General features: G+C 53.5%; 1 protein-coding gene across 2 annotated transcripts; it reads left to right on the top strand.

Moving 5' to 3' along the window:
• Window positions 1-2,276: 2,276 nt before the first annotated feature.
• On the top strand, window positions 2,277-10,422 carry KEAP1 (kelch like ECH associated protein 1). 2 transcript variants are annotated; one of them, XM_032396052.1, is made up of 6 exons: window positions 2,277-2,645; window positions 4,671-5,356; window positions 7,152-7,837; window positions 8,896-9,101; window positions 9,365-9,541; window positions 9,697-10,422. In XM_032396052.1, the coding sequence occupies exons 2-6, from the start codon at window positions 4,718-4,720 to the stop codon at window positions 9,861-9,863; spliced, it is 1,875 nt and encodes a 624-aa protein (XP_032251943.1). In that variant the 5' UTR covers window positions 2,277-2,645; window positions 4,671-4,717; the 3' UTR covers window positions 9,864-10,422. The 2 variants fall into 2 exon arrangements, with proteins under 2 accessions (XP_032251943.1, XP_032251942.1); XM_032396051.1 differs by lacking the exon at window positions 2,277-2,645 and adding an exon at window positions 2,774-3,030.
• Window positions 10,423-13,535: the final 3,113 nt, after the last annotated feature.

The raw sequence follows: 13,535 nt of genomic DNA, 5'->3' as shown, positions 1-13,535 counted from the left end.
CCTTGATTGTCTCTTCAAAGATACATAGTCTTTCTTAAAAAAACAATTTTAGGGGTGCCTGGGTGGCTCAGTTGGTTAAGCTTCCAACTCTTGATTTCGGCTCAGGTCATGATCTCAGGGTCATGAGATCCAGCCCCGCACTGGCCTCTTTGCTGAGTGTGGAGCCTGGTTAAGATTCTCGATCTCTCCCTCTGACCCTCCCCTGCTCCCCTGCTCATGCTCTCTCTAAAAAAAAATTTTTTTTTAAAGATTTTATTTATTTATTTGACAGAGAGAGTGAGAGAGCACAAGCAAGGGGAACAGCAGAGGAAGAGTGAGAAGCAGGCTCTCCGCTCAGCAGGGAGCCCGATGCGGAACTCGATCCCAGGACCCTGGGATCATGACCTGAGCTGAGGGCAGACGCTTGACCGACTGAGCCACCCAGGCGCTGTAAAAAAATTTTTTTTTCATTTTTATTTTGAGGGGTGCCTCGGTGGCTCAGACGGTTAAGCATCTGCCTTGGCTCAGGATCCTTAATCTTAAAAAAATAAACTTTGATTCCAGTGTAGTTACCATACAGTGTTGTATTAGTTTCAGGTGTCCAATATAGTGATTCAGTAAGTCTATACATTACTCAATCCTCATCGTGATAGACTGACTCTTAATCCCATTCACCTAGTCCACCCATCCCCCCACCCACTTCCTCTCTGGTAACCACCACTTTGTTCTCTATAGTTGAGAGTCTGTTTTTGGGTTGTCTCTCTCTTTTTCCTTTTTATTTTTTATTTTTTTAATATTTTATTTATTTATTTGACAGAGAGAGACACAGCGAGAGAGGAAACACAAACAGGGGGAGTGGGAGAGGGAGAAGCAGGCCTCCTGTGGAGCAGGGAGCCTGATGTGGGGCTCGATCCCAGGACCCTGGGATCATGACCTGAGCCGAAGGCAGACGCTTAACGACTGAGCCACCCAGGCGCCCCTCCTTTTTATTTTTTAAGTGGGGGGTGGGGCAGAGGTAGAGGGAGAAAGAATCTTAAGCAGGCTCCTCGTCCAGCATGGAGGCCATTGTGGGGCTTATCTCACAACCCTGAGATCTTGACCTGAACCAAAATCAAGAGTCAGATGCTTAACCAACTGAGCCACCCAGGAGCCCCATCCTTTGTTTCTTAAATTCCACATATGAGTGAAATCATATGGTATCCATCTTTCTCTGACTGGCTTATTTTGCTTAGCATTATACCCCCTAGCTCTATCCATGTTGTTGTACATGGCAAGATTTCATTCTTTTTTATGGCTGAATAATATAAATATATACCACATCTTCTTTATCCATTCATCTATGGATGGACACTTAGGCTGCTCCCATAGTTTGGCTTAGATGGGCTCTTTTAAAAATAAGTACATTTAAAAATGAACTTCAGGGGCGCCTGGGTGGCTCAGATGGTTGAGCGTCTGCCTTCGGCTCGGGTCATGATTCCAGGGTCCTGGGATCAAGCCCCGCTTCGGGCTCCTGGCTCAGCGGGGAGTCTGTTTCTCTCCCTGCTCATGCTCTCTCTCTGTATCTCTGTGTCACAAATGAATAAATATTAAAAAAAAATAAAAATGAACTTCATATCATAATCAGCATAAATGGCAAATCAGTATCCCTTGCCATGAAAAATAACAATTGTTCCTATCTATTGGGCACTAGCATTTGCATTTCGTCCTCCGGACGACCTAGCAGGTAGGTGCTAGTATTATTACCATTTTCCAGGGAGGAAATTGAAGTGTAAACAGGTTGAGTTATGGACCTATCCCTGAAGAGCTAGAAAGTGGCAGAGCCAGGCTTCAGACCCCTGTAGGCCAGCTTCACGCGCCTCTAGATTGGAGGTAACTAAAAAATAAAGACAAGGAAAAGCCAAATAGGTAAATAATTCAAGCAGGATCCTGCGACCACTGGACCATGAGGCCTAAGCTGTGTGGGGTTAAAGGGAGAAGAGCGGGGGACGCCTGGGTGGCTCAGACAGTTCAGCGCCTGCCTTCGGCTCAGGTCATTATCCCAGGGTCCCAGGATCGAGTCCCACATTGGGCTCCCTGCTCAGCGGAGAGCCTGCTTCTCCCTCTGCCTGCCGCCCTCCCTGCTTGTGCGCGCGCTCTCTCTCTGACAAATAAATAAAATTAAAAAAAAAAAAAAAAAAAGGAGAAGAGCGCGTGGGGGAGAGGAGGCACGCGCCGAGATGACGAAATTGGGCGGATGGAAGAGACAGTGCGAAGTGGGGACAGACCGGGCCGCCCCCTCCACCCCCACCCCCCGGCCTTGCGCCCTCGCCCGCTCCTTGCCCAGGGGCACCGGGCACCTGCGGGAAGGGCGGGGAATCCCGGCTCCTTCCCTACCGCGCTTCTCCGCCCTCTCCCTGCCTCCTTCCCGGCGGACCCGAGGCCGCCCCCCACCCGACGTCCAAGACCCCGCAGGCCTTGCCGCCCCCAGAGCCAAGGTCCCCCGACTGCGGACGCGCCCGCGGGCGCCCCATAACGAAAGTTAAGCGGGAGCCGCCCCGGCCGGGCCGCGGACCCTCGGGTTTCCCGGAAGCTCTGCGCGCGGGTGGCACCACTGTGCCGGGAGCCGCCTCGGTGCCCCGGGCACCCCCACCCCGCGGCAAGAGCTACGAGGCTACGCGGGGGCCGAGGTGAGCGCGCCGGCCGGTAGGGCTGTCCACCGATCTCCAGCGCAGGCAGGGGCGCGCCGGGCCTCGAACCCGAGGCTCTGATTCCCCGCGGCTCCGACCACGCGGCTGGGTGCGCCGCGCAGCGCTGACGGGCGGAGTGGTCGCCGCGCTGGGGCTGCGCAGCTCGGTGACTGGCGGCGGGGGCGGGGGCGGGGGGAGCGGCCCCTCTGCCCTCCCCGCCGCCGGAGGCCCGGGGCCGCGGGGACTTTTATTCTGACACGGCCGGCGCCCGGCTCTGCTTAGTCATGGTGACCTGCGCGCGCTCCGCGCCTCCCCCCCGGCGCGCAGCGATGGAGGCGCCCGGGCCTGGGCGACGGAGGCGGAGCTCGAGCGCGGCCATGGCGGGGTGAGTGAGGCGCCCTGCGCCGGGGCCGTGCGAACGGCGGGCCGGGAGTGCCCCGGGGGTCGGGGAACGGGGCGCCGCGGGTCCGGTCGCCCTGGGGGTCCCGCGGCCTCGCGGAGGGCCAGGAGGGCGCGGCTCGAGTCCTAGGCTTTTGTTGGACGGCGCGACTCGAGAGGTGGCCCGGGAGCTACGCAAGCCGGGCGAGAGGCCCAGGGAGTGCCCCTCGGACCGAGGGCCCGGGAGCCCGGCGCGCTGGGGAGCTCGGTCGGCGCCTTGGGGTTGGCAGTGGAAAGGCCGCGCGGCAGGGGTCACTTCCTCCCTTCTCCAGGCCTTGGTGGCGGCTCAGGCAGGACATGCGCAGTCCCCCGCTTATCGCTTCGTGGGTGGGAGGGGGGAAGTGCCCAGTGTCCAAGGGGCGCCGTTGACCGACTGGCCAAAGACCAAGAAGCAGGACAGGGGCCTCAGCCGGCGAGAGGCGGCCAAGCGGCGCCCCGGGCCCGGTGGAGGAGGGTGCTCCGGCAGGCACGGGGGAGTGGGCAGCCGGCCAGCCACTCGCTTACTGACCCCTGAGCTAGGCCCCAGGCGGGACGTGGGGGAGCACATGCGAGGGTGGGCACAGCCCTGACCTACACGGGGCTCCCTGCCTTCGTAAGCCCTGGGGCTGAGGACCAGAGGCATGGGCCATCCTTCAACACGCAAGCCACGGAGCTCATTTCGGTTTCTGACAAGTGCTGTGGCGGAAATAAAACAGGGAGGAGATGACTCTGCTCTGAGTCCGGGAAAGATAAATGGCCAACCTGGGGAGCCTCTTGCAGATCCCCCTCTTCTCCCAGCCGGATCTTTCAAAACACAGCTCATGCCCTGGCCCTCTGGACTCTACAGGTTTCATGGAAACCTGCCCTTTAGTAGTATTTCTCATTATACTCCTCCCTGATTCTCCAGATTGTCTCTCTCATTCTGCCTCTGAGCCTTTGCACTTGCCATTCCCTCTGCCTGGAAAACCCCTTTCACATGTACATCCTTCTTGTGTCAGCTCTAACAGAGCCCTGGACTACCGGATTTAAACTAACTGCCCCAAGTCACACTATCCCAACGCTGTTATCCTTTTCTTCACAACCGCAATTTCTACTCAAGTCTTGCTTATTTTACTTATGGCCCATCTCTCCCCAGGTGTCATCTCCAGGGGGGCACAGTTTATGTCTGCCTTTCTCCACTGCTGTGTCTCCAGTGCCCAGAACAGTGCCTGGCACACAGTAGATACTCAATAAACGTTGGTGAGGTAAATGAAAGAATGAGCTAGACATGCTCTATCTAGGAAGGGAAGGGCCACCAGCTAGCTGGAACAGAGTGAGCAAAGGAAAGAGGTGGACAGAGGCTGACTGTGTACGGCTTAGTAGGACATTGCAGAGTTTGGTTTTACTCTTTGTGCCGTAGGGGGATTCTGAGCAAGGGAGGGACATCATCCGACCTGTGTTTTAAGATGGACTCTTGGGCTCTGAGGCCATGTGGCAGTTAGTGAGCACAAATGGACATTGCTTCATCTGGGCTTGGGAAGGAAAACTGGTCTAGGAGTCACTTTATCTTAAAAAAGAGGAGGCCTGCCCCCAGGCCCTGCCCCCAGCCCTGTGCTCTCCCTCCTCCAGGCCTCTGAGTGCCAGTGGTGGTGTTGTCCCTTGTCACCTGGAACCCCATGCAGCCGGAACCCAGGCTTAGCGGGGCTGGGGCCCGCACGCGATTCCTTCCCCTGAGGTCACAGCGCCCTGAGGGGGCAGGGGACACGGTGATGTACGCCTCCACCGAGTGCAAAGCCGAGGTGACGCCCTCCCAGCACGGCAACCGCACCTTCAGCTACACGCTGGAGGACCACACCAAGCAGGCCTTTGGCATCATGAACGAGCTGCGGCTCAGCCAGCAGCTCTGTGATGTCACACTGCAGGTCAAATATGAGGACGCGCCAGCCGCCCAGTTCATGGCTCACAAGGTGGTGCTGGCCTCATCTAGCCCCGTCTTCAAGGCCATGTTCACCAATGGGCTGCGGGAGCAGGGCATGGAGGTGGTGTCCATTGAGGGCATCCACCCCAAGGTCATGGAGCGCCTCATTGAGTTTGCCTACACGGCCTCCATCTCCATGGGGGAGAAGTGTGTGCTCCACGTGATGAATGGCGCCGTCATGTACCAGATCGACAGCGTCGTCCGCGCCTGCAGCGACTTCCTCGTGCAGCAGCTGGACCCCAGCAACGCCATTGGCATTGCCAACTTCGCCGAACAGATCGGCTGCGCCGAGCTGCATCAGCGTGCCCGCGAATACATCTATATGCACTTCGGAGAGGTGAGTGCCGGGAGGAGACATGGAGCCAGGGCCTGGGGGCGGGATCGGAAGGACCAGGGACAGATGGTTGGACATCGCTGTCTTCCCTTGAGATGTGAAGGGTCCGATCTGGGACGCCTGGGTGGCTCAGTTGGTTAAGCAACTGCCTTCGGCTCAGGTCATGATCCTGGAGTCCCAGGATCGAGTCCCACATCGGGCTCCCTGCTCGGCAGGGAGTCTGCTTCTCCCTCTGACCCTCCCCCCTCTCATGCTCTCTCTCTCTCATTCTCTCTCTCAAATAAATAAATAAAAATATTAAAAAAAAAAAAAAAGAGATGTGAAGGGTCCGATCAAGGAGCTGGAGAAAAATGGGGTTCTGGGGTCCTAGTCTACACATCTGGGGTGACTCTGGGAAACAGCTGAGGAAAGTGAGAGCTTCCTGGGTCTGTCTCGGGCTCCCCGGCTTCTCTGGGGCCAAGGGTAGGGAAGGGTGCAGTGAACACGGACAGCAGCTCAACCCTGGGGTGCGCTAAAGGAGGGCCCGATATTTCAGACAGCCTGCAAATATTTATTAAACACCCATGACATGCTGCCTCCCTCAAATGTGACCCTTAGACGTGTTTTCTCTGGTCAGCGCAGTGTTGTCCTTACACTGTTCTTGGTTTCATTTTCGTTTTTAAGTGGAGGAAGTTGTGAGCAGAAGATAACAGATTCCTTGTAAAATCACAATGAAGAGCCCAAATTCTTGGGTGGCAGCCACTAGAGGTTGTGCCCTTGGGATGATGATGATAATAAGTGTTTGTTGAGCACTTGCTGTGGGCCAACCCCTGTTCTAAGTGATTTCCATTCTTTAAATCATTGGATTTTCCCAACTATCCTGTGAGGAAGTACCACCCTAAGGTGTGGCCCAACAGGGCTGTACCCCAGGCCCCACGCCTTAGGGAGTCCCGTGCTTTAGAGGGCCTTCCTGGAACTTTTCAAAGTCTTCCCGCAGTGGCCGGGATCAGCTGAGGTAGATACCGCCCTGGTTTCCATTTCTCTCCTTAAGGGGTAGATGTTCTCTTTCCCTCTACCCCACATGTGGGGTTGACCAGATGAGGAGCGCTGGCATTAGTCCGAGGGCCTATGGCTTCCAGGAAGGTGGTCTGTGAGCAGGGCTTTTCCACAGGCCTGCACAGTGTTTCTTTAAAGGGATTGCGTGGGCTTGGGGTACCAGAGTGTTGGTGACCTGCTGATGTCGGGTGACTGAAATTATTTATATAGACTGGTGCCTGACAAGAAATACTTGCCTGGGGCCCTGGATACCCTAGGAGTAGCCCAGCTATGAGGTAGCTACTAATATAATCCCTCTTTTACAGAGGATGAAAACCAAGGCACGGAGCGTTTCCGATATTTGCCCAAGATCACCTAGTTAGAAAGTAGTGGGCCAAGTTGCAGCTCAGCCTTCTTTTTTTAGAGCCTACACTTTTCTAGAATATTCTATGGCTATTACTTTTTCCTTTTTTAGTCAATCTACCCTTTTGAAAAAGTAATTTTGTTTAAAAAAAAAGGTAACAATCTTGTAGTTCAAGCACAAAATGATACAAAAAGGTACATAGTACATTGTGTCTTTGCCCATTCGCCTGAGTACTTCCGCACTATATGCCTGGCATGTAGTATTGACTCATTTAACCTTCACAACCTATGAAGTTCATGCTATTTGAATCCCCGTTTTACAAAATAGGAAACTGAGATTGTCAGAGGCAGGTTGAGTGACTTGTCTGCGATCGTACCGCCGTTGAGGGGAGTCAGCCTGTCACAGTAATGCCCTCCGCAGGTGGCCAAGCAAGAGGAGTTCTTCAACCTGTCCCATTGCCAGCTGGTGACGCTCATCAGCCGAGACGACCTGAACGTGCGCTGCGAGTCCGAGGTCTTCCACGCCTGCATCGACTGGGTCAAGTACGACTGCGAGCAGCGGCGCTTCTACGTGCAGGCGCTACTCCGCGCCGTGCGCTGCCACTCCCTCACGCCCCACTTCCTGCAGATGCAGCTGCAGAAGTGCGAGATCTTGCAGTCGGACTCCCGCTGCAAGGACTACCTGGTCAAGATCTTCCAGGAGCTTACCTTGCATAAGCCCACGCAGGTGATGCCCTGTCGGGCGCCCAAAGTCGGCCGGCTCATCTACACCGCTGGTGGCTACTTCCGCCAGTCGCTCAGCTACCTGGAGGCCTACAACCCCAGTGATGGCACCTGGCTCCGACTGGCAGACCTGCAGGTCCCTCGCAGTGGCCTGGCCGGCTGCGTCGTGGGCGGGCTGCTGTATGCTGTGGGTGGCCGGAACAACTCGCCCGACGGCAACACCGACTCCAATGCGCTGGACTGCTATAACCCCATGACCAACCAGTGGTCGCCCTGTGCCCCCATGAGCGTACCACGCAATCGGATCGGGGTTGGGGTCATCGATGGGCACATCTATGCCGTTGGTGGCTCCCATGGCTGCATCCACCACAACAGTGTGGAGCGGTGAGTGGCAGGGCCCGGAGGGGTGGGCTCTGAGGTTCCCATTGCTAACAAGGGCCGAACCCATTGGCATTTGGGGATTCCCCCTGTTGTTGAGTGCCTGTCTCTGTGCTCTGCCTTCAGGGAGTGGAAGCCTCAGGTGAAGCTAAATCCATGGGAGATTTATGGTCAGTGACGTTGGATGATGTGTCTGGGCCTGGGAATTGCTCACAGGGCTGTCACAAACCCATAACAACTGCAGATTTGGAAAGAGTTCTTTCAGTTTGAAGTTGTTGTAAAACGCTAATTTTATTACAACATGACACCTCACTGCCATCTGCCCCCAGACTGCCATAATAAACAGATGTTTGAGGTCTTCTATGTGGAAGGTGCCCCCTTGTGCAGTGCACAACCGACACAACCGCATGGTGACCCTGTGTTTAGAGGCTGAGCAGTTTTGGCTTCCAACTTTTGCACAGCCAGTCCTCTGCTTTCTCCTCTTCCAGAAGCGTGATCCATGATACAGTTCTCAGCTGGAGAACTTGTTAAAACAAACTCCCTGGCCCACTGCTGGAGATCTGGCATTGGTGGGTTTGGAGCAAGGCTGGGGAATGGGAATTTTAAACAGACACCACACTTTGAAAAAAACCATCGTGGGTGGTAGCCTGGTTGTTAGAATTAGGATTCTGGTGTCCTAGAAGGCTGGGTCATACCCCCAGCCCCACCTCCTTGGTGACCCAGGACATGCCATTTCCTCCCTCTGTGCTTCTGTCTTGTCGTCTGAAGATGATGGGGAAGTGGGAGATGATGAGAACCACCTGCCCGACCGGCTAAGTGGGGTTTTGGGGAGCTAACAACACGCAGTACAGGGCCTGGCAGGTGGTGTATGGTCGTGCTACCACCAGCGTCCAGCAGACATGCAGGTAACCTTGAGCAGATGATGGCTGTGAACCTGTTTCCTCAGAGAAAAGCTATGAGGAGTAAAGAGTTCAAGTGCAGAAGGAACTAGCAGCATGTCAGGTCATAGTGTTCCACACAGGTCAGCTGTGATCGCTGTTGTCATCGTTCTTATGCCCTTGCAGGTATGAGCCAGAGCGGGACGAGTGGCACTTGGTGGCCCCAATGCTGACTCGAAGGATCGGGGTGGGAGTGGCGGTCCTCAACCGTCTGCTCTATGCCGTCGGGGGCTTTGATGGAACAAACCGCCTCAACTCAGCCGAGTGTTACTACCCAGAGAGAAATGAGTGGCGGATGATCACACCCATGAACACCATCCGGAGTGGGGCAGGTGGGTGGGGACTGCCGGGAGGGGAGCGTGGAGGAACCCTCTCCCACTCCTGGGCTTGAAACTGGGCAAGACCTGGGAGGCTTCCCGTTCCAGTCTTAAACCCTGGGGCACGCACAGGAGAGCTAGATCCTGACAGTGGGAGCTCTTGTCTTCCCGCTTTGTTTCTGAAGGGCGCCCCGGGAGAGGGGCGAGGGGAGAGGGGTGGTGGGGCCTGGGGCCCCCAGAGCCAGGCCCTGGAGTCACTCTGTGCACGGTGTGTTTAGGAGTCTGTGTCTTACACAACTGTATCTATGCTGCGGGAGGCTACGATGGTCAGGACCAGCTCAACAGCGTGGAGCGCTACGACGTGGAGACAGAAACGTGGAGTTTTGTAGCTCCCATGAAGCATCGGCGAAGTGCCCTGGGGATTACTGTGCACCAGGGAAGGATCTATGTTCTCGGTGAGGCCCTGGGGGCAGGGGCCTGGGTGGAGAAGACCGATTAACCCCATCTTTGGGGGGCGGGCTCACATCCCAGGAGGAAAGCTCCTTGGGGTTCCTTCTCCCTCTTTCTTTCCCCTCAGAGGGGGTGACTGTCTCCTCTGCTCTCCCGGCAGGAGGCTATGATGGCCACACGTTCCTGGACAGTGTGGAGTGTTACGACCCAGACACAGACACCTGGAGTGAGGTGACCCACATGACATCGGGCCGGAGCGGGGTGGGTGTTGCTGTCACCATGGAGCCCTGCCGGAAGCAGATCGACCAGCAGAACTGTACCTGTTGAGCCACTTGAGTTTCTTGGGCAAAAAAATGGTCTGATCGAGAGTATGGTTGTTTTTGTACAAAAACAGGGACAAAAAGAAAAGGCGACAGAGCAAATGCTTATCCTCCAAGATGGGAGGCTGAGATGCCTCAGTGTTCAAATGACAACTAGAAAGAAAAGAAGGCCAGAGCGGGAACCCATGAGCCTGTCAGAGTCGTCCCAGGAGTGTCCAAGAGAGCCTCCCTGGGAGGGGGGGTGCATGAAGGGCAGGCTCCCAGGAAGAGAGGCCCCTGCACCCACTACCCTGAGAATAGGCCTGGGTCCCACACCAGCAGCCGCCACCTCCCTTTGCGGTGAAAGCAGGTGCTTAGGTCAGGCCGGGTTTTTGTTTCTTGTGTCTTTGTGGTTGGTTCCTGGAGGCCTGGGAAGGAGCCAGCTGAGGCCTCACGGGTGAGGCTCCTGTGGAGGTGTGGACCCCAGGGATGGGCCTGTACATAGAAACCACTGGATATCTCTGCCCTGGACATTTTGTTGATAAGTAACCATATAACTTTCCAATGAAAATAAAGAACAAACTAACTAGCGTCTTCCACCCGGGCTCTCAGCTGGAGGTCTCGAACCCGGGGACAGAAAGGACTCTTCCGAAACGTACTCAAGTCTTTGATTTTGAGTTTGAATTTGAAACCAGGTCGTTATCTCTGCCCATCGCATCTTGACATGTAGGGCATCTTTCTCCCCGGAGGCAAGCCACACAGGGCTCACTTTGTCACATTGGGCTGCCTTGAAGACAATGACCTAACTCCTTGACACCTCTCTTTTAGGGCTCCCTGGAGTTCTATTTTAAGGCAAACCATCCCCAACATGCCTTCCAAATCGGTGAAAATCTATCCAGTCATTTGTATGCGCTTCAATAACACAGACAGCCTTTTATTTAGGACAAAAGGGGTTCTTGGGAATTTTCTTAGGCAAAGGGCTCAATATAACCTGGTCTCTTCTGAACAATTCGTGTGAAGGCAACATACGGCCTGGATCTCTTCTTAAGCCAATTAACTATTTGGTTTTTTTTTTTTTAAGATTTTATTTATTTATTTGACAGAGAGAGAGACAGCGAGAGAGGGAACACAAGCAGGGGGAGTGGGAGAGGGAGAAGCAGGCTTCCCGCTGAGCAGGGAGTCCGGTGCGGGGCTGGATCCCAGGACCCCGGGATCATGACCTGAGCCGAAGGCAGACGCTTAATGACAGCCACCCAGGTGCCCTGCCAATTAACTATTTGTATTGGGAGAGTGGAGCGAAGAGGTCTCAACTATCAGGAATGTCCTAGGTTCTCCCAGGGAGCTTAGTGAGGAAACATTTGATTCCTTCCCTTACCTCTCAGCTCTGTAGCTTCATTCACTCAATTCACCTGAAGGTTTTCTTAGTTGCACTGCTTCCTTGGTCCTCTTCCTAAGGTTTTATTGGAACAAGAAAAGAAATCTGCATTGGCTGCATTGAATGGATGGGGGAGGACTAGGAATTGTAAACATAGTATCTGGATAGCCTTTTAGCATTTGCAGTGTTTTTGCACATTATTTGATCCTCAAGAGTGCTGTGAGCCAGGAAGGGCCAGCCCGAATTCTTTACAGATTAGAGGTTTAGAGAAGTGACTTACCTAAGGTCATGTGGCCACTAAATGGTAGGGTTTAGATTCGACTCAAGTGGACACCAAAGCAGCTACAACTCGTTCTAACACCGTGTGTGAGAAGGGACATAAAGAGGTCCCGTGGGGTCAGTGTGTATATCAGTGAAAGCTCCAGAAACAGCGATCTAATCTAGAGTCAAGAGGAATTTGCATGTAAATCCGTTGCCATAAGCCACACAGCCTATCCCAGAGTGGGGTTTCCTTCTACAAGGGCTGGAACCCTGGTCTTGAGGTCAGGTTTCAGCTGATTCAGTAAAGCAAGGTGAACAGTTTCTTACCTGCAAAAATGGTACTTGGACACCGGCTGGGCCTCAGGCCCTGTGTAAGCTGCTGGACCAACAAAGGTGAGTATTTACATTCACTTTCTAACTCTGCAAAGACAGCTGTTTATAAAAAGACCTCACTGTGCTAGGTATCGGGGCTAGGGTAGTGAACAGGCCCCAGGTGATCCCGGCCCTCATGGAATTACAGCCTAGCAGAGGAGTAGTGTGACCAACTCGTCCTGGTTTGCTCAGGACAGTCCCAGATTGAACACTGAAAGGCTGGCATCCCCAAGCCCCTCAGCCCCCCGGGTAAACCGGGTCAACTCTACAGGTAAGCCAGATGCTGAAGCAATATTACAACCGTGCTGAGTGACAGGCAGCTGAGGGTCGTGGTTAAGTTCCCATTTGGAAGTCGATGGCTCTGGAAGCCATGTGGACATGGTTTGGCTGCAGAGCGGAGTGCACTGGGGAAAGCGAAGCAGCTATTGCGTTAGCCAGGTGAGAGGTTGGCAGTTTGGATTAGGCTGTGGGAGTAGAGAGAGGTTGAATCTACAGCTGAGGGGACTGATGAGATAAGAAGGGCGGAGAATTAGGAATGCTCCTGTGTGGCTTCAACCTTAATCCCAGCCAGGGGTAGAGAAGCTTTGAGGAGGCTGCAGGTATAGAAGGGAAGTGGCAATGTTTTGGGGTGTGTCGCATTTGAGGCCTCAGGATACAACTGTTTTAGGAGAGTGCACAGTCATTTTGCTCGCCTTCAGGCTTTAATGCTTCCAACAGGTAGTTCTCGAATGGCTGTTCTACCAGACCGGAAGTGAGGTGTTCAGACACAGTGAGAAACAGGCATGACACCGTCTCTCTCGGAGAGCTAGAATTAATGATCACAAAAATGCCTATGTAATTAGGTTCAAAGGTAAGCCCTCTGAAGGCCAGGAGCTTGACCTAGGTCAGAGGCCCTGAGAAAGCATTGTTGAGGAGGTGGTTTTCTCACAGAAATCCAAAGGAACTGATAGTGTAAACTTAGTGAGGAAAGGAAGGGCAAGCTTCGGGACAGAAGAAGCATCACATGCAAAGGTCCTGTGGCACCAGGAAGCAACCTAGATGAACTCTGAGAGGGAGGAGGAACATGGTGTCAGAAGAGGCCCCGTAGGCCATGCTCATTTCAATCTAATTCTTAAATACCTAAGTATTACCTTAAAAAAAAGAGAACATTATAGATAAAGCTGAAATCTTACTATCTTTCCATTCCAGTCCCCTCTCAATTTAAAACAAACTGCAGTAATGTTCTATGTATTTCCTTACAAAAATGGCATAATGTTGCCTGTATTATTCTGCAACTTGCTTTCCCCCCTCAGACTTCTAGATCTTTTTGTCTGTGACATCACATTCCTTTTGCCAGGTACCTATGTTCTGTTTTATCTCTTCTAGTACCGACAGACATTTAGGTCTTTTCATTTCTCAAAATTACAGATAAGGCTGAAATGCCTACTCTTAACCATGTCTCCTCGGGCACAAATATGTATATTTCTCCAGGGGGATGCTAAGAGGTGGAACTTACTAGATCTTAGGGTAAGCACAGCTTTCCTTAGAGGCTGCCAGATTGCCCTCCAAAGTGGTTGTAACAAACCATGTTCTTTCTGCTTCTAGAAGTTCTTTTTAAATTTCACACAGTCAAATTTATCACTCTCCCTTGATGTTTTTTCTCTTCTGTGTCATATTTAAGAAGGACTTTTGGTTCTTGCCATTTTCTGTGGC

This window comes from Phoca vitulina, unplaced genomic scaffold, assembly GCF_004348235.1.
Source record: "Phoca vitulina isolate PV1807 unplaced genomic scaffold, GSC_HSeal_1.0 scaffold89, whole genome shotgun sequence".
Taxonomy (NCBI): domain Eukaryota; kingdom Metazoa; phylum Chordata; class Mammalia; order Carnivora; family Phocidae; genus Phoca; species Phoca vitulina.
The sequence above is the reverse complement of the archived record's forward strand: the minus strand, read 5'-3'. Positions and strand labels throughout refer to the sequence as shown.